The 26,488-nt window shown below is 40.1% G+C and overlaps 1 protein-coding gene across 4 annotated transcripts in view; it reads left to right on the plus strand.

Moving 5' to 3' along the window:
* Nucleotides 1–26,488, plus strand: part of ephb2b (eph receptor B2b) — a 123,618-nt gene that overhangs the window by 80,015 nt on the left and 17,115 nt on the right. For all 4 annotated transcript variants that reach the window (XM_063473618.1, XM_063473616.1, XM_063473617.1 and 1 more), the window contains exons 4-7: nucleotides 5,700–5,855; nucleotides 8,325–8,660; nucleotides 23,058–23,182; nucleotides 25,317–25,479. In XM_063473618.1, coding sequence (XP_063329688.1) covers nucleotides 5,700–5,855; nucleotides 8,325–8,660; nucleotides 23,058–23,182; nucleotides 25,317–25,479 — 780 coding nt within the window. The remainder of the gene's footprint in view (nucleotides 1–5,699; nucleotides 5,856–8,324; nucleotides 8,661–23,057; nucleotides 23,183–25,316; nucleotides 25,480–26,488) is intronic.

Consider the following 26,488-nt stretch of genomic DNA (forward strand, 5'->3'; position numbering starts at 1 on the left):
TGAGTACATAAGCACACAAAGTCGCAAAAATGTATGTATGTAAGATCAGCAAACGTGTATGTTTAGCCACTTCACCCATCTAGTGAATAAATTGGTAGTGTTTTGTTATAGTTTTCCTGACGTGCCTTAGTTATAAAAGTTGAATATCAGACAGGAGTTTCTTACAATATACCCCATTTAAATGACCCTGTGGTATCCTTGAGTTTGAGTGTGGGCTGATTTACACCTTGGAGTTCATCAGTGGTTACCCTCACACACTGGCACTGTCCTGGCTCACAGTGTGAGGAGCCACACAGAGCCCCAGACCTGTTAATTGCACCAGACATGGAAACCTACAGGGAGAAATGAATATATCATTTGTGTGCCAGTGTGTGTGTGCATATGTATGTGTGTGTGGAGTGAAGCGAATGCCAGTTGTCTAATAGCTTTCACACAAGCCTGATTGAATTAGACGGCCAGGAGGACTGCGTTCCTAATTGAATTGCAGAGACCCTGTGTTGCAAACAGTGCTGTCTAGTGTTCCCCATGGAAGTGCTGAAGCAGAGGGGGGCAAGCCAGTTTGTCCTCGGTCCCAAGAACAGACACGCAACTCGTGGCTGCTCTACTATAGTTTATCTGTGGCCGTGACTGACATTTCACAAGGTTACACTCCACTCAGATGTGACCAGTTCAAGGGCTGATAGTCTATATTTGTGGCTGAATGATGGTAAAGGTAATGAGAAAGCCATTGCAAAAGCTAACAGGTTGTCTTAATCTAATTTAGCCCTTTGAATGAGCGTTGGTCTCTCTTGTAAAAAGAACAAATCTCTTTATATAAGCCTCTAATTTGTCCCGTCAGTGATTCATGTAGTTTTTACGGGCAGCACCAAAGCAAATGGAGGCCCAAACTTGTCCATGGCTCGCTCTAGGGGCCTCTTTGGTCACAGAGGAATACAGGGAAATACCCCCCCCCACACACACACACACAATCCCTCTGACGCTGCCCATTTTCACCGCTTTCAGCACTTTTTCCTGCTGTGCTCACAAAACCTAGCACCTCTGTCTTTTTTTTCTTTTTTTCACCCCTCCAGCCTTTTCTCTTTTACACCTTGAACACCACACATGAACACACACCCCTTGCCTGTCTTTATCTCCCTTGTCTATTCTTTGATGGTGTGTTCATCAAATAAAGCAGTTTTGGGGAGGGTGGATTGGGCCCTGAAAAGAGTGAGTTGGGAGGGGGCTTGAAGGGTGTGCTGTTTTTGCTGTGATGGCCCATCCTCCTGGACAAAGAAGGCTGCTGTTGTGCACGCTATAGATGAGAGATGGTGGGAGACGGAGGCTGGAGAAGTGCTGGGTTGTTTTATTTATTTATTTTTTCCCTTTTACAATAGATATGGGGTTTATAGAGTGGATTACCTGTATCTCCCAACTGATTGTCTGGTTGTGACCAATTCCCAGGAAGCCATGATGGAAATGTCAAAGGCCCTGATTTTGTTTGGTCTCTTTGTGTGTGTGTGTAGTGTTACGACTGTGTTGGTGAGGACCAAAAACTGGAATGCTACTATACTTGTGGGGACCAACAGTCCCTTATGGGGACAAAATGCCTGTGGCCATGAGTTTGAAGGCATTTTTAAAACTCAAAATGTGGTTTTAGCATCAGGGTTACAATTAGGTTATGGTTGGGTTTAGGCTAAGGGTTAGGGTTAGGCCTTCATTTTTGATGGTAAGGGTTAAGGTAAGCGGCTAGGGAAAGCATTATGTCAATTAGATGTCCTCATTTAGATATGAAAACGTGTGTGTGTGTGTGTGTGTGCGATTTGGACAAAGGGGACAGGCCAGCGCGGCCATTCATGTTGCCATTGCCACTGAAAACAACACTCCCTTCCTTTCTCTGTCATACTCTGAGCTTGCAATCCTCTTCTCTCTTTTAACATGGTTCCCTGCTCCCTCCCACATATAAATACATGCACACACAGTCGAATTCAGGTGGATTTAGCTACAGGTCTCCTCTTCAGTGCGTTATAAATCTTTCGGCTATAATATTCAGGAAACCTTTGAAACAACCAGCAAATTACCTGCTGTAAAAACTGACTAGCACCCTAGCGCAGTGGCTTACCCCTTACCCCACAGCTCCAGCACAACTATTTTTATTCAGTGAGTCGAGCAGAAAACCCTAATTAAAGCTTTTATGTCACTATATATTATTGGAAGCCATAAACATAGGCAGACACGAGCAGCTGGGGGTTTGGTATGTGTGTATGGGGCAAGGTATTCAGTTTACGATTTAAGACTTACTGTTAGATTAAAGTAATGCAATACTCGTTCTTCAGATGAACACGCAACATAACAAAACTATCTCGCCCTGTTGGCAGAGGTTTTCACGTATTTTTCAAATTTGGGATTTAAGAGCGAACGTGCCTGCTGTGTGCCTGGAACCAATTTTAGGGGTGATCTGGACCTTTTGACACAGCTACCACTAAATTGAGTCTGAAGTGTTTATAAATTCCCTTTAAGCTTTTCTATGCGGCTTTTGTTCTTGACTTATTGCCACGTTTTATTGTGTGTCCCATTTCCAAAAATCCACGTTCACAGTCTCCAGAGATCTAATAGGAAAACTTGGCATGTTTGATTGCTGCCATTGATGATATTAATAGCAGTGTGTGTGTATAGGAAGCAGGAGCAACAGAGGAGCTCTTTTCAATGAATATTCTTGCAGTAATTAAACCTTTCTTGCCAGAAGGATATCTGAAGTTTGAAGGAGCATCCAAAATAACAGCCTTTAGTTCTCACATGTTGAGCAAGACTGCCAGCATGATGATCAAACAGCTCAACAGCAGCAATCCGGGCAGGCAGGGAGGTAGGGAATTAAAGCTCTGATCTGATTTTTAATCACTGCTCTCCGTGTCTCTGCTTCTCTACATCTGACACCAGACAACTGTGCAACTCTTAAAATCTGTCATCCGAGAGTAAAATGGAAATTCCCTAAATATTTCCCCAAAATAATGGCCCTGGTGAAGCACGCAGGAAAGCCAAGACATATAATTCAGTGTCCTCTTGAAATGGCATAGGATGGTTTTTACAGACATTTCTCCTTGTAACTTTATGAAGTGCCACATGAATAGGTGTTAACACAGTGAGCAACGTTGTTGTAGGTAGTCACTCGAAGTGGAAATGTTATTTACTTGCCCATGATGAGTTTTGTTCTGCTCTCATGTGATTGGTTACAGTTTGACCTTTTATGGTGTTACAGGAACTTGTGTGTAAAAATGTTTGAAAATTGATGAACAAAGAAAGCTTTTTCAAACTTTTTCCACGCCTAATTGAATGTGCTTACAGTAGACGGTAAAAAATTTTTATGTTTGATGGTTTGGGACTTGGTGGGAAAATAAGAATTAACTACCATTTTGCCATCCAACAGCTACCACAGAGTATTTAAATGCAACCACTGTGGTAGCATGGCATCATGTGGCTTTATAAGTGCTAATCATTTAAATACTTCCATTTTCCTCCGCAAGTCATTGTTCTGATTGTTATGCACCGTCTGCATACTGTTACAGCACATACTGTACATTCACTGTGGGCCCAGTGATGCACTTGAATCCTTGGCTGAAAAACCTCCAAACACAGCCATTCCCCACATCGCCCCTCTCCTTTCTTTGTTTCTGTCCTTACGCCCCCACCCCGACTACCTCTTTATGCCTTTTCCTTTGGTGTTGCTCCTCAGAGCGCCTCGCTCTCATAGACCTCACTGCGCCACTGAAGTTCGATCGCAATTCCCCGCATAGCTGTTGCCCGGGCCTCATTCACAGACCCCGTTGACTGGCAGGGTGAATGTCCAGGCCTCATGTTTCACGCTGTACCCCGAAACATTTTTCAGCCATCAATCACAGTGGTAGAAAAACATGTCAAAGCTAATACTGAGTGAGGAGATGTTTAAGATTGTCTCCATTTTATTCAGGAATAACTTTCTGCCATTCTGGCGTTTGTGTTATTCAGTAACAAAACACTGTTTTTTGTTTGTTTGTACTTTTTGTCTTTAAGGCGTAACTTTTTCAGTGAATGAAAGAAATGATCTCTTCTGTTTCTTGTTAGTTTTAATGAAACTAGCATTCACGCTAAACTGTATTAATGAAGCTTCTTTTAAAGTGCCCCCTCGTAAAGTAGTAGCGCATGTTTTACTCTACTGTCTGTAGGTGATACGGCTAAACTATTATGATTTGTTGAACTACAGAGAATTGTTCTTCATGGTGGTCGAAGGTGATGGCTCTGAGAAATGTATGTCGAGTTCCAAAAGGGAAAAAGGCCATTAATCTGTGGCCTGTATGGTCTATGAGTACACTGGTGTCTGCATAATCTAAACATTGGGATTGGATCCGGACTAATTCTGCCTTGTGAAATGACCTCCTTTAAATGGGAGTTGCAGCTGCTGATATTTCCACATTCCAGATGCTACAGTGGAGCTGTAATTGCCAGTATAGTCTCAGAATGAAATAATGGCTGTATTTTTATAACTTTACAGTGTAGAAATGGCAGTCGTGTAATAGTAAGGCTTTTAATACTAGTAGAAAATTGGATAACTTGTTTTCTTAATGAGGAAGAGAAATTGTTTGAAGTGCATTTTAAAAAGGAGCCCTATATAAATCAACAGTTTTAACTTTTCAAATAAAAGAAATATGCAAGGAAGCATTCATCTTCTGTCTTTTGTTTCTTTTCATCGCACTGAATCCATTTTGCTTTCTACCCAGAAAAAGCACCGAAAGACCCGAGGGCTTTTAACTTACCGATATGCAGTGTGTCCCGTGTGTAAATTTTTCATGTTACTATTTCATGTCTCTGTCTCAACACCTCTATATTCTTTTATCGGAGGGGCAGGTGGGAGCTGGATTACCTGAAGCAAAACCGTAGCTTTTTTGGCCCGAGATACGAGAAAATCTCTCGACATGGTGCAGGTGCAAATGCTGAAAAAAAGGCTATTTATTTTTATTTTATTTTATTTATTATTATTTTTTAGGCAGTGAAGGTTTAGGTGGAATGTGACTGGAAAGGGGAGGATAAGGGGATTTCACAGACAGCTAAGTTTGTTTATCGCAGCAGTGAGTGGCGCTTGTGGCAACACGCAAACAGATGTACCCAGTGGTAGAGCCTGTGATTCACCCACACAAAGTCAGATGCACAGATAGAACATTTAATGGCTGAGCCGTGTGTGTGTTCATCACGGTCTCTGTGATAAATGTAACTTTCCTCCCATGTTTCCAGAAAGAGGCCCTTAAAAGGGTTCTTAACAGGAAGCGGGGCACTTCAGAGATTTCTCAGGCAACTGCAGCATGGTGAATAATTCAGAGCAAACTTACATGTAGCCATACCTGCAGAGGCATGCAAGAGTGTGTGTTTATATTCAGGGTTGCTCTGATATATCTTTGTTTGATTTATGGTGTGTATGTTTGGGTTTTTTTATTTTGATTTCTGGTAACTTGATGGATTTTCTTTTATAACACAATATGAACTATGCATTGGCAGTGGATGCATATATACACGGAATTACATGGCTACCCTTTTTATGGCTGCCACAATGATAAGTATAGTATTATAGAAACCTAGTACTTCAGTACAAAGTAAAGTTTCATACAAACTGCATGTAAATACATTATTCACATGCAGTCTGCTTTTTGAAAATCAGCTGGTTGTGATTTTAAAAATTCTTCTCTTCTCTCTTTTAGCCTGTCTGTCAGGCTTTTTCAAGCCAACTCAAGGAGATGAGCCCTGTATGCAGTGTCCCATCAACAGCCGTACCACCAGTGAAGGTGCTATTAACTGCGTTTGCCGAAATGGATACTATCGCACCGACTCAGATCCTCTCCAGATGCCTTGCACAAGTATGTATGGTACTGAAGCTGTGATATATGAACTTGCCAATTACTTGCACATAATACACAGACAGGAATGGAAAATTTTTGGCGTCAGATATGAACTTTCTGACACACACATGTCACAAGCACAAGCAGAAGCGCTCCGGGATCAAAGGACAGTGGTAGTCTGTGTAACTCCAAACAGAAACCCTGTCAGAGCTGTCCCTCACACGAAAGGGATGCTGACATGCTCATAGTGTGGCTGTCCACAGATCTGACCCAGCGCACAAGCCTCAGCTGCCCCTCCTCAACATCACAAAGTCCGTACTCCAAACCAGACCAGAGGTTACTGGGCCAGGGCGCATAGTTATGTGAGGGGGCAGACTTGGAGAATGAGCCGAGGCGAGACCCTCTCTTGTCATGCCAATGAAGCTGTTTGAATTTGAATTTGAATTTGAGACTGACATAGAGGTTGGATGAGAGAGACGGGCCGGGGATAGACCTAAGCAAAAGTGAGCAAGGGAGGGGTAAAGTGCGAGGAAAGACATGCAGAAAGACACGAAGGAGGAATTTGAGGGAGAATGGGTGCGTGTATTTGAAAAAGACGGAATTACTGCATAGAGTGCAGTCTAACTAAAACAAAATGGGAGAAAGTGGGATAAAAAAGCCTTTCAATGCTTCGATAGTATTTTTTTCCCTCACTCCCCCTCTCTGTCTATTGAAACAGAGAGAGGAGGGAAAAGATTTGATGGTCTCCAACAAAGGAGATTTGCATAAGCCTGGCTCTGGGAGTTGAGCAGCTGTTGTGAATGAGAAAGCAACAGCGTCACGTCACCCGTATTAAGCGCAGCAGGGCCCGGCCTGATTAAAGCAAGGGAATGGGCCCATCAGAGCGGCCCGCCAGCTAATGGGGCGGATATTAGTCCTCCTCCCCAGGAAGGAGATGCCAAGGAGGAGTTATGTTTCTATGTATAAGAGACACCAAGAAGGGCACTCCAGTGGGCTTTCTTCCAGAGCCAGAGATCTGTTAATTGCTGCCAATTAAAACGAGGTTAAATAAGAAATGATCGATTCAGATTTTAGGATGTTGTGGGCGGAGTGGAATTGTTTATCTCATTAGTCCTGGAGGATACGTCTACCATAATTAGGTGCACATGTCTGTAAAAGCTAAACAGTTCTCATTGTTTGTTTGTTTGGCCTGCCACTCAACATGTAGCACCATGTGGAAAGTTTCCACTCTGTAATGCCTAGCTGCTAAGAATGTCTCAATAGGAGAAACAGTAGGTTTCTCTCCGCTGCAGTAACTCTATACGATGCTCCATGAGAAAATTGTCAAGAATAGATGTTAAGAAAACACTTGATGGAGTGGACACCAGCATTGAAAATGAGAAAGTGTAAATGGGCATCCCGAGGGAAGAGGCGCTGCCAGCTTGGAATGCAGTCAGCACAGACCTCAAAATGACTATACAGTATCTTTGCGAGCTTTTTTTCTGCTACTGTTTAAATAGGGTTTGTAATTTTGCCCTCCATGCCATCAAGGACGCAATACAACTTCCATCCCAAAATTACACCAATTCTATATAGAACTAAAAATGTCTTTAAAGGTTTGGCTTGAATAACATAATGAATAAAAACACATTTCATCGTCTTTCTTTCCCTTTTATTGTCCATGATCTACATACATCACTGGTCCACCTAGAAGCAATTTTCATTTAATGGCAAACGCTGCAACATTTGTGTATATATTGCAATGCTATTGCAAATCTCTATAGAATTTTTTTAATCACTGATTATTAGATATTAAAAAGTGACAATGCACAATACAAGTATTGTACTAGGTCCAGCTGAAAGCTGATTTCCATGTGTATTCCTTGGGTGGGCTCTTTTGGGAAGCCACCACTGATGTTGCATTAGTAAAAAAAAAAAAAAAAAGGTCTTATCTGAAAAATGAAAAATACAAAACAAAACAAAACAACAAAAGAACAATACAAGTTCATCGAGAATATGATGTGCCAATGCTACAATTAAGCCGTGTTTAAGATTAGGAAAATCCTTCAGGAAAAATGATGATTCATATTAGAAATAAGTAAGCAATGAGTTAATGTTTGGAAAACATTTGTTTTAGATTTAAATTACTGCTTTGTTTGGTTCAGGGGGGCTTCGTATTATAATTTCAATAACAAACTTTATGAAACAGGACCAACTCTAAATGAAATGATAAAGTTAGTCTGTTAGTCGGTAAGTCTTGCCTGGCTTCATTTTTGCATCGACTTTATAGTTACTATATTTTTACTTTGCTCCAGTTTGACCACCCACCCACCCTTTCCCAAAAAAAGTAAAGGCTGTAATGTGACAAAAATTGGAGTCAAAATAGTGACTTGGATCCTCTTTACATTTTCATTTGTTTCTTGAAGTGTTCTTTCCCTTTTTATTGATTAATTTTTCTTCGCACTTTTCGGCATTTAGAATAAATGCACACATTTATGTGTTTTCCAGCTGTCCCCTCAGCGCCGCAAAATGTGATCTCCAGCGTAAATGAAACCTCTGTAATGCTGGAGTGGATGCCCCCTCGAGATTCAGGGGGCCGCGAGGATGTGGTCTTCAACATCATCTGCAAAAGCTGCGGCGGAGGCCGAGGAGGGTGCACCCGATGTGGGGACAACGTTCAGTTTTTACCCCGCCAGTTGGGCCTGACAGAAACTCGGGTCTACATTAGTGACCTGTTGGCCCACACACAGTACACGTTTGAGGTGCAGGCTGTCAACGGGGTGTCAGATCAGAGCCCCTACTCCCCTCAGTATGCCTCAGTCAACATTACCACTAACCAGGCTGGTAAGTGGACCCATCTGTCTTTTTCTGCACATTATACTCCCCATGTGGCTTCTCTTCTCTTCTCTTCTCTTCTCTTCTCTTCTCTTCTCTTCTCTTCTCTTCTCTTCTCACCGTGTTTATTTCTGTACTTCTCCCCTTTGTCACACACTCCTTGTAGAGAACCTCTTCATTGCTCAAACTCCTCTACAAGCACATAATGCACAGCACATAAAGCTCCACTATGTCTGTTTCTTTCCTGCATGGTGATGTATGCAGATTAAGGGCTGTAAATGGGAAGGAGAGTGCCGTTGATGATGTGACAGACAGAATGTGATGGCCTGCTGGTCTTTACAGTGTGACCTCATCACCATGTATTTCAGACTGAGGAGCTGAGAGCAGGCTTGCTGCTGTCTCCCCACTTCATCTGCGGTTCAGTGATTACAGCTTTATACGCATGCAGCCACTTGGTTGTAGAATTACATTTAAAAAAAAGTAATAAAAGCAAGGCTAGTATCGCAATGTATGAGCTACCTTGTAGACTAAAAAAAACTTCATAAATGAACGAGAAACCAGTATTTTAGTATGTTAATATAAAACATCTTGATAAGTGGGGCAACGTTGTAATCTTTAGGATTTTATAGAAATCAAAATCTTATTTAATCATTCTTGTGCAATGGTTGGCGCTTTCCAAGCTTTCCACTATGCAATTGCAGCCAAATTCAGCCACCGCATCTCTGAGTATTTTACCGAGGCAGCAGAATTGATTTGTTCTTTAATTGTGTCTATGAAACGCATCATTTGGCGGGCTAAGCTTCGTTTCCCGAAGCACTGATGAGCGGAGGGATACAGCCTGCACTTAATCTTTGCACTGGCTTTGCATTCCATTGGCAGCATGCTTAGGTGTCTGTCATCACTCATCATCCATGCCTTTGCACTGCAGGTAGTCTTATAAATGCGCTTCTTACAGCACCATGTTGGTGCCCTTTGTTTTTGAATCATAAATTCATTGTGCTTTTTTAAAAAAAAAAGGAAAACAACGAGAGAACTGTATGCAAGTTGAATGATGATATCTACAAGAGGGAAATCCTTTATTTAAAGTGACCCGTTGTAACAAACGTATGTGATTTGTTTGTTTAAAAGCTCCATAAAGTGCTCCGTTACAATGCTGAAACTCTGTCACACTAAAACAGAGGCCTTTATTCAAGCACAGACCTCTTTTTATTGTCTGTTTTGATTTGAGTCACTGGTGTGGTGGGTTAATGAGGGCCTGTGAGTGCAGTTAAGCGTTGTAATGAGGCCCCTGCCCCACTCTGTCTCACTGGGCCACAATAAGTCTGCCACCCCAACCCTTGGCTTCTCTGCTTCTCCTGCCGAGGGGTCCTGGCGGAAATTGGGGGGCTCTGTGCCCTCTCCACTGAAGTGTCCGTCACTTTGGATTAGGCAGCGAGAGCTCCCGTCAGATGGAGCTGTGAAAAGAACTCAACTCTTGCTCCCCCCCTCTCCACGTTCCCACCTTCCCCCATCACCTTACTGCTCACTCCAGGGACACGGGATTGGAGTTTTGCCGTGCTATGCTACAGGCTGGGGTCACAGGGACTGGAGCCCATAATTGCGTCTGGTTTGTGAGGCTTGGAGGTTACATAAACATCGTGTCACCCCTAATTAACTCAGGCAGTTTTATGCCTCCCCTTACAATGAAAATGAGAGCGTGAGATGGAGAAAACAAAAGCCAGAGTCTATGAATTTTTGTAGATACATGCATGTAAATTCGACCTGCTTTGGACCATCGGCTAGAGCGTTCCGTGAAAGCAACAAAAAAGAAAATTTGAAGCAAGTGGCGTAAAAGTGTGTCTCGTTACTTGTACGGATGGCTGCCTCTTCTGCTATGACTTGTTGGTGTAAAGGGTGGTGGGGTATGGGGGGGGGGAGTGTGAGCAAAACTTCTCACTCTCCATACCCAATCAAGCACCCACCACACGCTATTACCTACAGGGCTTATCCTCCCACTCTGTAGGTGGTTGGCGACAGTTCCTCTGTGATAAAGGACATGATTGCCCTGGAAAGTGTGGCGCTTGATTACACAGTGTAATGCCACACAAAAGCAAATTCTGGGCTGAATGCCGTTTGAGCCTGTTTTATAAGCGTATGACTAATTCCCCAAACCTTGTATTGTGTGCAATACGCAGAAGCCTTGAAATGTGCCTCTAAGCCTTTTTTGTAATAATGAGTCACACTTAAGCCATTTACTTTGGCTTCACTGTATTTATATGTTACTTATATGGGACATGAAATATGCACTGGGAATCAGGCAGAGAGTTGCAAAAGAGATGCTTTACAGCAGCGAAAAAGCCATTTCTGGGTAATGCATCTGTAGTTATGCCACAAGACCATCCTCACAAACATTTTGTGGTGCACTATATGTATACATATTCTAAATTAGTTATACTGATAGTTGATATTGGGTGTGTGACAATATTATAAATGAAACCAGAGCACTCAGAGTGCAACTCCCCCTGAAGGACAAGGGCTATACTAAAACTTTTGATGTTTCTTGTTTTTATTATTACGATATGACGATGTCAGCCTGTTATGGTGCCATTGTGATGTCATAGAGTGTCATATTGAAAAAATAAAAAGGCTCTCTCCATGCCCTTCCATATGATATATTACTCAATATCGTTTGCTGTGATTTATTTTCAAGCCAGTTCTGACCTTGGGTGTTAACTATGCTTAGCCAACAAAGATACTTGTGACCACCAAAGCCTACTAAATTGTTGTAAAGTGTGAAGACAATACGTGGGTAAAATAAAGTTTTTACTGATTCTTCACATTTGGTGTCACCTTGACCTAATTTTCACCAAGATTAAATCACCTCGAGCTGTAATTGGTATCTACCATCACACAAAATTTGAAAATAATATCTTGAAAACTAGGGCTGCTAGAATGTTAACAAATGGACAAACAAACAAGCACAACCGATTACATACTCCCTCCCTTCCTTTCAGGGGGAAAATAAGGAAAATGAGGGTCTAGCTCAGGAGTTAGTGGGTATACAAGTAAAAATTTCCTTTGGTAAAATACTGTATAGAACAACAAATATCCCAGGATGCCTCCATTAGTCTGTGTAACAGCAGGGTATGCATAGAATAAAATAGTGTGTGAATGTGTGGCTTGTACTGCCAACACAAGGCCAAGAAAAAAAGTGAATAGATTTCTTGCTAGCGTATTCAGTGTCTGACTTAGCAACAACTTAGTCGTCTACCTTGTCTTCCAAAAAATATTAAAAACATCTGTATATATCACGTTCACCATTGGCCTGCAATTTCATTTATTAACTGCAGTTTCTTTCAAGTCACTCCTCTGTGCAAATATTTATGGGCAAAGAGTTAGACAGGATAGGGAAGTCATGTTTATTTATTATTTTTTAAATAAGTAAAATAATAATTTCATTACATTTCATTAGTTAATCTAACCTAGGAAGGCAAAAAAAAAAAAAAGAGGCAAACAGACGTAAACTAGACAAATGCCCCAAAATAGTTCAGCTCTTTTAAAGAGATTGCCCTTCCGTGCAGTGAACATGGTGCAGTGAGGATAGATTTTATATTTGTCCATCTTATGTTTGGTAAGAAGATTTACAACAAGTGTGTGTCATTACAACTTCTAAGCAGTGAATTACTGAACACGTACATTATGAAAGAAAGAGGTTATATCCAGCAAATCCAGTTTTTGTTAGTATACTCATGACTGTGCATGACTGTCCAGAGAGAATTTCTCACTCTCTGCACCAACTTAGATCTTGCAGTTTTGTTTTACACCTCACTGTATTCTTGGGGAGCTTTTCATTTGTCTGACTCATGCTTTAACTAAGTAGATTTCAGTCAAATGAAAGTAGCAGTAAGGTGAAGCAAAAAGATGTAGCAATAAGGCAAATTACATTGTTTTGTAGTAGCCACACAGACAAATAGCAGCATTATCAGTATATTTTAGATGTTTTCATTTCCTAGGTTTTGTGATTTTTACCTCATTTTTCTTAATAAACCACTATTGCCAAGCCAGAGTGACCAGGCGGTCCTTTAAATTGGTTCCACTTGAGACTGGTTGAAGTTGGGATTATGTCAGTAGGGATTTTATCCAGTTATTGTATGCAGACAAGACATGAATAAATAATAGCTAAGAACAGAACTGACATTTATGTTATAGCTTACTCTAGATATGCTGTATCATCAATTTCAGTGCATAGAATAGAGATCATCTCTTACCTCAGTGAGTACTATCGGTATTCTGCAGACAGATGAATGAGATCTCCATATCCCCAGTGTGTTTGCCATATTGCATTCTGGTTGAGTATATTAGATTTCAGAGGACATATTTGTTTAGGCGTTTCATTAACTCAAGGTGAGCTGCTGCTAATGCTATTGAAAAGCAGAGGAACTGAATTGGTTTCTTATCAGCTGAACTGGCTGATTGTGCGAGGGAACCCGGGTGGGGTGGCGGTGGGGGCGGCGTGTAATCGGGTGCAGCCTTTTCATATGGTCTAGAGAAGATTTATGACTTAATTATGGTCCAAATTGCCCAGGTCCATTGTAACCAGGCTACCAAGTCCTTTGCTGCTCCACTGGGCCATGGTGTGAAAAGCACTGGTACAGAGCCAGGTGGGACCGCCAGAATGTATCAGTACACCAAAAAGCCAAATGTGGCTACTACACTGTTAACTTGAGGGCAGTGAAACCCGTTACAAAAAGATATATTATTTTTAGGCCACGGCCACTGATTGACTGCCTTTGTTTAATACAGTGGCTTTTTTATCGATGAGACTTGAAACGTAACATTTTAAAAAAGTGTTTCTGTTTGAAAAGCCTTATGTGTGCTTCATTCACTATATAGTATCTTAAAAAGTTATAATACATCCTCGTGCATATGCAGTTCACATTACTAACAGACCAAGGTAAGAAAAAAATCAATCAAACTTGAGACAGAAAATATTTAGAAATTTTCTCAGTGGAGCAGCAGCTCAGTATCAGCAAAATGCCAGAGATGCAAGCTGAAAAATAGAAAATAAACTGAGAGTCAGACAGGGACCACCGGTATACATGCCGCGCAGTGTGACAGTGACAGAAGGTGTTGAGAAGGGCACATATGGTGGGTGCCAGTGTAGGTCAGCCAGGCAGACAGACAGGAGGCCTCAGCATGCACCTGGACCTCAGTACTGACAGAGCCTTGAGAGAAGGCTGTTCTGGTAGTAAGCTAGCCACCCATACATAAACCACATTCAAGTGCTTGTTGATACTGAGCCAAAAGGAGGAACTTGGGGTTCAGTGTATTGCCCAAGGACACTTCAGCATGTTGAGAAGCCACAGATCGAACTGCCAACCCTGCGATTATTGGATACCCACTCTACCTGAGCCACAGCTACAGGCTTTAAATAAGCAATATGAATTTAATTACGACTCCCCAGAAGAGAATTAGCACATGGATTCTCTAAATTAGTTAACTAATTGATTTTATTCATAAATCTTTCAGTAGTCATTTGAATTTTTTTTTTCAGGGTAGATTTTATGGATCTTTTCTCCCTCATTTGCATTTATACAGGAAAGCAGAACAGAAAAAACACCTCAGCTGTATATGCATCTTGGTGAAAAGGCCATGATCTTTTGGTCTTTGGGCTGTAAAAGTGAGCGTAACGTGAATACATTATTCATTAACATTGAGTGTATTAGCTATACACTGAGGTGCATAAATGACTGAGCGTGCTTGAATGCAATCATTTATTTACTTTTTACATTCAAGAGCATGAAGCGCTGATAATTAATATAGATAATAAATAAAGGTCATGAAGCAAAAAGGGGTGACAACCTAATCAGCTCGCTGTTTTCTAAGTGATTTTCTATAAACTTTATGGAGTTAACTTTGTCAATTAAGCAAATGGATTTATGATAAACTCGGTGCCACTCCCCGCTTTTGTCTCTTTTGACTTTCTCCCTGATCCTCTCTTTTTGTGTCCCGCTCAACCTTTCTGTTTACAAAACACACTCAAATTCCTGCAGTCATGTACACCAAGTATTCCTTTGAAGGCTGCTGCAAAACAAAGTTGTCACTGTCTGAGCAACTGTCTTCTTCCTGTCTGGAATTTCTGGTGTGATCGTGACACGCCACCTTCCCCCCGCTCCTACTCGCACGTCATGAATACCTCTCATTTTTTAATGTAGCCTTGATTCGCTCGCACGGATCATACTGAGCACACAAGCTGCAGACTCTCATCCACTTGAACGTATTAACTGTAAATTGGGGTCAGGAACTTTATAATGTGAGATGATCTTTTGTAATCTGTGCTATTGTGCGCCACTCATTATAACAACTTCATACTGTGTAGATAAGAATGACTTCAATGTAAAGACAGAAGTCATTGCTGCTCATTGAAACAGAAATGAAGCAGGTGTAGTAAATGCAATTTCCACATCTTCTTTATTTTAGATAATCATTACTTCTGAGCTACTGAGTGGGAGTGACAGGAACTGACAGAACTTGTGTAAATCCTCGTACATATTCATATTTGTTAAATGAGAGTGATGGTAAATCAGGACACTGCTTAAATCGCTGTCAAATAAATAATCTTTAAACAGGTCTCCGTTTGAAGGATGTCGCACCATACTGGATTTCATATCTTCACGTTGTTACACTATCCACTCTTTTAAACACATTTTCATCCCAGGGCATTACGTTTTTGCTCTTCTTAGATGTTACTTGGGTTTCAGATATGCACACAAGGTGTCCCATGGTGTAGATAATTCAGTACACTGAAAGCAGAAAGATAATAAACAAGGTTTTTAATTGGAGATCAGATAGGTGCTGGTGGATTAAGGCCTAAACATGTCAGGAGACCGCACAATACACACTATTTCATCTTTACTTGCATTTTTACTTGCTGGCTAGGTTTAGGCACCAAAAACTCACAGCTAGGTTTAAGTTCAAATATGCCTCTCATTAACCATGCCCTGCTTTAAATGTGATGCCAGGGGATCACATTTAAATAGATGAAATCCATCTCACTCTTGCCACAACCTGGTTCATCAAGTCCCTGATGCCAAAACACACCTTGTGCATATCTCTGATGCCAGCATTTTTAACTACAGCAGTGTTTGGCGCCCAGGGAATGAGAACAGGCTGGTCATTCCAACCCTGTAAAACACTGACATGCTTCTGGAGTTTTTCTCCTTGTAGATGGCAGTTTAGAACTTGTTTAAATGCATTAAAAGTAGAGTGCTGATTAAATGGAGTTCCTCCAGTTCCTCTCAGAGCTGTGTGTGTCAAGAACTTAATTCCACACCTGTGGAATTATATTTGTCAAAAGTGGTGTGAGAGGAAAAACAAAACCAAGAAGAAATCATTTTATTTCACTTTTTATTGGATATTCATTGTCACAAACAGTTAAATTACTTTGTAATTTCCTGTACATAAATTCAGCAACTCATATGCACTGAATTCAGAGAGAACTCATCATTCACATGAGTGTGCCTGCTTGGCAAACTCTGCAGCAGATTCACACTCTCGCAGGCAGCTCTGATCACGAAGCTGAATTCTACTCACGCAGATCAATCTGACTTTTGAGAGTTGGGGGGGTGGAGCACTGAGGAAGAAGGAAAGTAATGTGATTCGTCACTTTCGAAGCAGTGACACCACAACCTCTGTACCTGGCGGGATCAATTTACGATTTGAAAGTGAGATTCACTGGGTAGTAACATGGGCACTGTTTCGTATTGTACTTCTTCACAACCTACAAAATAAAGTTGATGAATTAAGTCTAAGGATCTTGGAAAGAAAAGCATCTGGATTTCTTTACGGACTTCTGGACTTCTTTCCAAGCTCCTTAGACTACGATGACCTGGATGACTGAGAACATTCACAGACATTTTGGTAGGAATTAACTATCAGCTGTTTTGTTTTGTTTTTTCTCTTTGTGTGTGTGTGTGTGTGTGTGTGTGTGTGTGTGTGTGTGTAGCTGTGGAAGTACTGACAATTATGACCAAATCACTTTAATACTGAAGAAATCTTTAAAAGAGACTGAAGCCACTGCACTCCTGTTCCATTAGTCTGTCATGACAAGAGTGCACAAATATAGTATAACGCAGTTATTATGGCTTAACATGTTAACCTAAACCTGATAGATTAATGAGACTCTGGATATCCACAAGACTGCGAGCCAACTTTTTATTGTAATATCTGTACTAATTTTCCTAAATCTTGGCCTCTGACACATGTCCTCCATATTATAATAATAATAATCATAATCATAATAATAATGATGATAATAATAATGATAATGATAAATAAAACTGACACTGAAACTAATAAAAACAAAACTAAAACTAAACATTTCCAAACAATACAAACTAAACCGAAACAAGAAAATCTAACTAACTGAAACTAAACTGAGTTAAAAACAAAAAGTCAGTATGAAATAAAACTATAATAACTCTGTTCTACGTGCACGGGTTGTTGAATTTACAAGCGAGGAATTGAATTGTGCGAGAGGCAATGCATACCTGCACCTATGAAATGAAGTTATTTTCTTGCGCTCATGTTTTATCTCGCGTGCTGCTTTTGACACAAATGTAATTCCACGCATATCCCTGTGCCAGACAGCTCAAACATTGTTTGTAATGCCCAACTCTGCTCACAGAAGCAAACAAAACACATATTGTATTCTTTAGTCCATCTGAAGTGTTTAACAATTGAAATGGGTGGGTGAGAATGTACAAAGTTCGTTGTACTAAAAGAAAACTTTTAAGAATTTTAAGAATCTGTGTGATTTGGCAGCAGCTTTGACAGTTTTGGGTTTCCCCCCCCAAGTTCCCTTGTGTTTATATACAACACATGAAACCGTCTGGTACAAGATTGCTCTTGGTTTATTTTCGCAGTCCATCAACTTTTGTAGTGACAGTCATTCACTACCATGCATGTCCTTGTTAGATCCACCAACATGCAATCACTAAAGAGATGTACTGGTTTTGATTATAAAATGTATAAATATCCCTCTTTCCCTCTGTCCACATATACTAACCTGGCTTGCATTTCTTCTGCCTGCAGATTTTATATATTGGATTAGAATTAAACGCTAACCTCTGCAAGCATCTGAAAACTGGTCAAACCTCTGAATCGCCTATTTTAGAATTGGCTTATAGATGTGTGAGTGCGTTAAAGTCCTCAAATCTTTTCCAGTGCAGATGGTTTAAAGCTTGATGAACTGAAATCTCACTTTTGTAGCTTTACTGCGCTGGAAAATCTTTATAGATATAGAAGCCGCAATCCTTTTCAGCTGGGGAAACGGGGCAGGCTGCCAGCATGCTAAAAGTACATGCAAATATGGGCCTCTCTCTTTAAGACATCTCAACGTGCTGCTAATAAATGGACGGCAGTCGAGAGACTGGAGCAGTGGCAGCCTGTTTAGGAGACAGCCTGGTAGAGGACCAGCTGGTTTGAGCCCTTTGGGAGAGATTGCTCTGCAGGGAAACAGATTTTTTACAATGAAAGGAAAAAGGGATTTACGAGCCCTGACCTGTTCTTGCTACCTCCCCCATCTTCCCCAAATCATAGCATGGTTCTCTGCAGCAGAACATCTAATCAAATCAGAGCCACATGGTTGCAGACACAGAGTGATGCAAGAAAGATGCAGATAAAAAGCCTCAAACATATACTTTCTCAGAAACATGATTCATGTGCCAGCGAATGTTTTTCACCTTTTGGCTGTGCTGCGTTGACTGATATAGAACAGAGTGAAAAGTATTAAACCATCAGGTGGTGTCGTCTGTTAGCTGCAGGAAGTAAAATCATTATTTTGATTACTGTGATTTTTTTTTTCCTTTTCTTTTTTTTCCCACCACTGCTCAGCCAAACATAACGCTATGTAACTCAGTCTAAAGGAACTTTTTCAGTTCTTATAACCCTGAAGGAGGCCCCTGTCTGCACTGAAATCGACCATCAAATATCTTAGAAGCCCCTTTTTTTTCTGTATTTCTTTGGTTCTAATTCAGGTTAGCTGCTCTCCAGCACAAATGAGCAAGTGATGTAAGAATGTTGTTCCAGCACAGATAATGGGCACTTTAATAAATTTCATGTAATTATCAGCTGTGTAAAAAGGAGACTGCTTTAAAATAGAGCAGAACATAAAGAGATGGCCTGACAGTGAAGTTCAGACTTTATTAAGCTTATACCCTTTCCCCTAACACTTGCTAACTTGGGCCTTCACACACAGCAAAGGGATATAGACAGAAAATTAAGATGCTGAAACAAGATTACAAAAAAGTAAAAGAACAAACTAAGCTGCATCTACATAGTTGCTTTTTCCTCTTGCCTCAGGTAACATAATGGCCTTATAATGGGTGAGTAGTTCCTTGGGCTGGTCATAGTAGCTGGGCTTATCAACTTTTCTGGTTGAATCCCTGCCTTTCCATTTTCATCATGAAACACATGACATGTGTAGAGCACAGCTCAAATCACAACATCTATCTTGTTGGTTTTCTAGCTGTTCTATGCTGTGCTATTAAGTCAGGTTAGCGTTCCTACTGGGAGAAGGAAAAAAGCCCTTGAAGGTATGTAGCTACTGAGGGAGCTCTCCAGTGGGCATTTACTCTCTTTTTTCACCAAAGCAGTACTAGGTCCTAATCTCACACCGGTTCCATTGGAAAGCCACACTTATCTATGTGTGTTAGCAGAAGCATTCCCCATTAAATTGCCTTGGATTTAAATGAGTGAAAATATCCCCGTAAACCCTGTCTATAATTGATTAGGGAAGTCGCTGTTATGTTCAAACATAACAGGGAAAGATCTATTATAGTGATGTTAAGCAAAACAGAGCCTTTGTATTCTCTGCTTTTGAGCAAAGGCCAGAGTGTCATGCTAGAATAGACTCCAAAAGCACTGTCTTCCATATCAGATCCCAGGCTGGGTAATAATGTGGGGTCTGAAACCTAATTCTCCTATAACAGCTGGGGCCTCCCATCTTCTCACAATTAAGCAATACGATTGCACTCCTCCCCAGGCCCCAGCGTATTCATTATTTGATTTGATTATTAGTCTGATTATCTCTGAGCTATTTATAAGTTTAGTTATACTGGAGTTCAGGAAGTTAAATGCAGTCACACAAAATAAATAATAATCATACTAGGGCACAGAAACAGAAGAAGCATGCTTGTGACAAAGATATTGTATCGGCTGTGATTATCACTAACAGTCCTTGTCCTGGTGGCTTCACTATTCTGTAACGTATGGGAAAATAATAAAATACTCCAGTTAGGTCCCAGCATTTATCTTTTAGGTTCAGCAGTCTAATCAAATTATATGAATGTGCAATCTCTGTCTTTGTCATTATAGCTGCTTCATTAGTTTTAAGAACATGAACAGAGGATTCATTGAGAAAACTAAAGCATCCATTGCAAGCGCAGCTCACTCACTATGAAGACATTGATCTTACTTGACAGAAAATTGGCTTACTTCATTTAAATGGTAGGGAAGATTTTCACATCTTTGTTTTTAATTCCTAATTATCTTTAATGGAGCAGGATCCACATGATTTAAAAATAATTACTGTAACAACAAAGAAAATTGTTTGAAACAGCTACAATATGTATTTAGTGGCATAACTCAGTGACTAATGTTGACACAATGGAAACCAAGTATTTATTCAACCCTTCAAATTATAGATGGACTTGTGGAAAATAATTCTTGGTACACTTTAAGATTTGGAATATAATGGAGACTTGTAGATTTGGAGTACATCAATGGGATGTCTGAAAATGGTTTTCATATGTGAATCAGTGCTGTAGCCCGTAATGCAATGAAAGGCTGACTTGGCATACCGCTACATTCTGCAGTCAATTGGTGGAACGTCAGCTTAGCTTGAAATGCGTGTACTGAATTGACTTGAAATATCCAGCACAGCTGGATTTATATTCATAAATGCATTCTTATTTTCCCTGCAAGCGTAATGTTTCAACACTTGGTATTCTTACTTAGTATTCACCTCAGTCATGTCATCATTTAATCTTAATCTGTTTGTTTTTAGTTGCACCGCCCCTTATCGGTTTCTTGAGCCCAGACATGGCGACTGCCACTCTGTCTGGAAGTTGTCCTTTAACAGAAGAAAACCACAGTGTTCCCCTCCAACAGCTTTCAATGTTGGCATGTGTCCATCCTCTGTACATGAATACATGAGCTGCCTTTGTTTCTGTGGCCCTGTATCAGGTTACTAAGCAAGGCAGCACTGTGTGTTTAATAGAAATGTTATGCAGGAAAGGCCATGTGGCAGTCTTCAATATATGCTATGTACATCCGTAATGTGATACTCGTGAGTCCTCCTTAGAGTCACCGTTTGCCTTATTAGGCCGTCGTCTTGTGACTGCAACCAAACTAGCAAAAGAACTTGGAGATGGAAGAGATTCCTATGACTGGTGTCCTGGCTGGATACTGTATACATTACTGTACCTCTGACTCAAGGATAGGGGCATGATGTACTTGCAGAGTCACAGGCCATCATGGTTTAAGTGCTTTGCTGAGATGAAATACAGAACCTCAATTTATTATCTTCTGGCAGTAATACATGAGGACATACTCATTGCCTTGAATATCACTGTTTATATGAGACATCATAATTTGTTGCGTCAGATGGATGCTTCTGTTTTGGTCAGAGGGCATTAACAGCTTGGCTGATTGGTTAATTATAATGAGTAAGATTAAAAATGGGACTTTTTAGTCATTGGCTCATTCAGTCAATATGGTTACTTATATATGATATTTTATCCCCTGCTTTAGGACAGTAGTTAGAAAGATGTGCCTTCCTGTTACTCACTTGTAAGCGTTTCACAACAAGAATGAAAGTTTTATTGAATATGAAAAAGCCACACGCACACAGCCTTAGAGTCTTAGATTATAGAGGCGTGGCAGTTGTAGTTTTCCAGTCAGTGGATTTTCCATAGAGAACGCGTGCCAGTGGAGAGACTTTTGACTTTATTGCTGGGACTCTGGGGAGCCACTTTGTTGCTGGTTGAGGGCTGTGTGTGTGAGCAGCACGGGTCTGTAGGGGATGAGCATGGGGCTTGGTGTCCATAAATCTTGCCCAGCACCCCTCCTTCTCTGACACCCTAACCCACCCTACCCTTTCACACACACTCAGAGGAACAGACATTAAGGCCTGGAGGCCTTGCCAGACTTCCCATACATTCTCTTTAGCTTCTCTTAGCTTAACACTGACCTGCAGCACCCTGAACTAATCATAATGGATGTTGGATGACTTGAGGTGTTCACGCCCCCCCCCCGACCTGACAGAATTTTAGGTCACTGAGCTGTGTAAGACCAGAGTAGACCACCCATGATGTAAGAAGTTTAAATTACTTTGTGACTCAGTTTGCTCGAAAACACATGTATGAATAAAATCAGGCAATGGAGTAAAAATATTTTCACTTGTTTTGCTACATAAAAGAAAAAAGAACTTCACTAATATCACAACCTTGAAAAATATTTTCTCTCTATGCCCAATCATTTTTAAACTCACAGAAAAAAACAAAAGTTTCACAAAAATGCAAAAAACAAGCTTTGTTTTTTAAAGAATGTCTTTATGACACAGACAATACTATTCAAGATAGACCTGACACATGTGTGATCAAATATTAAAAGTCCTAACTATATACAATTACCAGAGGGATTTACCTTTTAGGCCATTTACCTGTTGTTGTTAGGCAAACAGAGCAAAAGTTTTGAATATTTAACTAGAAAATGGATACTTAACGTTACAGCCAAACAACTGTGCAGCACTCTTTAAAATCAGTTTGACTTAATCTTATTACTAAGCCAATCCATCACAGTCAACAGTCACCCTTATTTATTTATTTTTAAATGTTGGAATTGCAAAAAATGTTGGCAGAGAAAACACACCATTTGTAAAAATTTCTTAATAAAATAGGAATGCTGGAGGACAAAAACAGCTTGGTAAGAATTTTGTGTAGACTCTTTGTGGCTCATGTTATTAGCTTAATTTGTTTAGTTTATTCAAAATATGCTTTCTTCGTGTAATATATGATGGTCTGGTGATTTTAAAATGATTTATTTGTAGAAGGTGGTCTGTTATCAACAGTAAAACAAGCGGGAATTAATTCCATGAAAGTCACGGTTGATACTGGGAAGTCCCGTGAGGCTGCTTATGTGATTTAGCTAGTGTTGCAACCAACTTGCAATGCTTCCTAGCCATGAAACTCTCCAGCAGGAGACTCCACTTTATTACATTAGATTTTATAGCCTTACACCTTTGCAGAACCCAGTGTTTGGCTGTGAGTTTAAAGATGCTGTAAAACTCTCCTGAGCATGACTGTGAAGTTGGTGGTGATTGATTTGCTTTTTACTTAATATGCTGTTGTTGTTATCTCTTTACAGCTCCATCGACTGTATCTATAATGCACCAGGTGAGCCGTACTGTTGACAGCATCACCCTCTCCTGGTCCCAGCCCGACCAGCCTAATGGAGTCATCCTAGACTATGAACTGCGGTATTATGAGAAGGTACAGTTCATGCACATTGATTTGAACACACACTCTTTACTTGTACTCATAAACATGAATTCGATTTCTTTTTCTCCCTTTTTAGGATAAATAAATACAATCACAGGACGCTTGATTTGATATAAAAAATTCTAATCAGCCAAACACATGGCAGCAACACAGAACATTTAGGCATGTAGAAAATGCTAAGACGATCTGAGGAAGTTTAAAACAAACATCAGAATAGGGAAGAAAGTGAATTTAAGTGGCTTTGGACGTGGTGTGGTTGTTGATGCCAGATGGGCTGGTCTGAATTTTTCAGAAACTGCTGATGTACTGGAACTTTCCCACATAACCATCCCTAGGGTTTACAAAGAATGGTCAGAAAAAGAAAGTATCCAGCTCGCTGCAGTTCTCTGGGTTATATCGATGACAGAAGAGAATATCCAAACTGCTTTAAGCTATTGGGAAGGCAATATCATCTCATTACAGCCAAGGTATGCAGAAGAGCATCTCTGAACGCAAATGTTGAACCTTGAACCATGGGCTATAGCAGAGGAAGACCACACAGGGTGGCACTCCTGTCAGCTAAGAACAGAAAACTGAGGCTACAATTTCCACAAACTCACCAAAACAGGACAATAAAAGATCTGAGAAATGTTGCCTGATTTGATCAGTCTGAATTTCTGCCAGAATTTGGCATAAATAACATGAAAGCATGGGCCCATCCTGCCTCACATCAAAGGTTTAGGCTGCTGGTGGAGGTGTAATAATATGGGCACATTTCTGTAGCACACTTTAGAACTAACTGAGCGTAGTGTAAATGACACAGCATGAGTCCAACTAGGTACTAGTAAGGTATATCTAATGAAGTGGCCAGTTAGTGTCATTTGTTAAGCAGTTTTTTTTTGTTTGTTTGTTAATTTAAATTCAGAATGTCTGTCCACAGTAGATCCTATAAAGCTTGTAGAAAGAGCTTGTCAAACTCTTTCATATATAGAGAATGAGCAGACGTCAGTGGGAAAGGAAGCCATGCTCAGGCCTGCAGTAACAGCCACTGGGGACTGATGCAGACTTGTGGTTAAAACAATGGTACACTGACTGCTGTAAAAATAGTTTTTAAGGGGCAGGCTCCACCAAATAGGCATACTTTCTCACAGCAACGCTTGAAGTGAGAAACGTGCATTGATTTGAGCAGAACGTTCACTTAAATACATATAGCCATTCACAGACATAACGGCACGCACACACGTATTTGCACACACATAAGCAGCATTTGTCAAGCTTTTGTCTACATGCTGAGCCATTCCACTTTTGAGTATAATTCCTTTTTCTGACACTGCTGGAGAGAGCTGTCAAAACAATCATCTTGACCCCTGCTGTGACTCAGAAGTGTGCGCTGAGCACTGCATTGAAGGGAGCAGTTAAAAGAGTCTCTGCTCTCAAACCTGTCAGCTTTCTGGAGAGGAAGAGCGTGGTGGTGAAATACAACTCTGATCATCAGAACGTATGGCTCAAAAAAGCCGACTGACCTAGAACTGCCACCAGCTCTACCTTCTTAACTGGGGCTGTTGGAGCACTTTCAGTCATGCTTCTTTATTAAACACTGCATTATTTTTGTGGTAGCAAATGATTCATATTAGTTCTCTTGAGGTTACCTTGAATGTAAAAGAAATGTAGGGAAGTCAGGAAATTTATCAGTGCTTTTTTTCCTCTGCACTGTTCCAGCTCCAAACATCGCAGGTACAATGTGATTAATATATGCACAGTTTAAAACAACACAGCGTGATGAATGAAGATAAGAAAGGAAAAAAAAAAAAAAAAAAATATATATATATATATATATATATATATATATATATATATATATATATATATATATATATATATATATATATATATATATATATATATATATATATATATATATATATATATATATATATATATATATAATATTTATTTATTTATTTATTTATTTATTTTTTTTTTTAATTCCTTATAAGTGCTAGATGCTGTGCTTGTCGGTACTATTGAATTATTTGTCTCTTCTGGGTTCTACTTTAAGAAGTAGTTCATAATTCTTATAAGACTGTTATGACTAATGTTACCAAATTTAACATTTTGTTTTCTTTAACATGTTTTTTTCTTGCAGGACCAATCAGAATATAACTCTACCACTATCAGAAGCCAGACCAACACTGCAGTCATCCGCAGCCTCAAGCCAGGAAGCATCTACGTGTTCCAGGTCCGGGCCCGCACCGTAGCTGGTTTTGGACGTTACAGTGGCAAACTGTACTTCCAGACCATGACTGAGGGTGAGAATTTAGCCAATGTTCACCAGAGCACGCAGGGCTGTTATCACCTTTCATGCGTGGCCTGCCGACACACCATGTTGTATAGTATGAATTCAGACAGCTGCTGGAATGCGAAGGAAGCATGTTGTGGCGTAAACAATCCCAATACCCGAAACCATATAAGACAGCCCTTGAAGTCATATTCTTATTTTCATTGTCCTTTTTTCAGCAAGAGAAATCTTAAATATTTTATTTGTATAATAATTACTATCCTCCTTTTCAGCGCTGCAGATTTCTTTCCTTTGTGTTGTTAAACAGATTTCTTTATGAAAAGAAAAAATGTAGCTTTTTTGTTTTTAAGCTTTCAAGTAAAACACAAGGTACTGCGATACCTTATCTTTGTACTGCAATACAACTAAAGACGAAGAACATTTAGAAGACATCAGTGGAATTGTTTAATTTTAGAACCAAGCCTGGGTTTTCCCCCTCTGAACATCATATTTCCTGTGCCTGCGGTGCCGTCTTCAGCCTTTAATACAAATATCCTTGATGCCATGCTAATGATACAGGTATCAAACTGTCTCGTACCTGTAAATATTGTGTAAACAGAGACTCTAACGTGTGTGTGTGTATGTGTTTGAAAGAAGACGAAAGGAAAAATGACTAGCAAATGAAAAGTTTTGAAAAACCTAAAAAACAGAAACTACTGTGCTTGTAACTATATTTTTGAAACTGGGGTTTCAAAAGAAAAGCACAGATGCTTTAATTAATTATTAAACTGTATCCACATCAAAGTTTAAAAAAAAAATACAATTGTACAGAGAAATTATTACATCGGCGAATTCTCAGCAGAGTTCCAGCAACCTATAATAATCCAGCACATTTCTTCAGACATCAGCACACTATCAATCACTTGCACTAACTTTATTCTTGATGAATGATTGAAGACTCCAAAGAGTTTATTATATGTTATTAATGATTTAGGCAACACTTCTAGCCCCACACATCTTTGTAAATAATAAAAATAAAT

The sequence above is a fragment of the Pelmatolapia mariae genome, linkage group LG5, assembly GCF_036321145.2.
Source record: "Pelmatolapia mariae isolate MD_Pm_ZW linkage group LG5, Pm_UMD_F_2, whole genome shotgun sequence".
In the NCBI taxonomy this organism is placed as follows: Eukaryota; Metazoa; Chordata; class Actinopteri; order Cichliformes; family Cichlidae; genus Pelmatolapia; species Pelmatolapia mariae.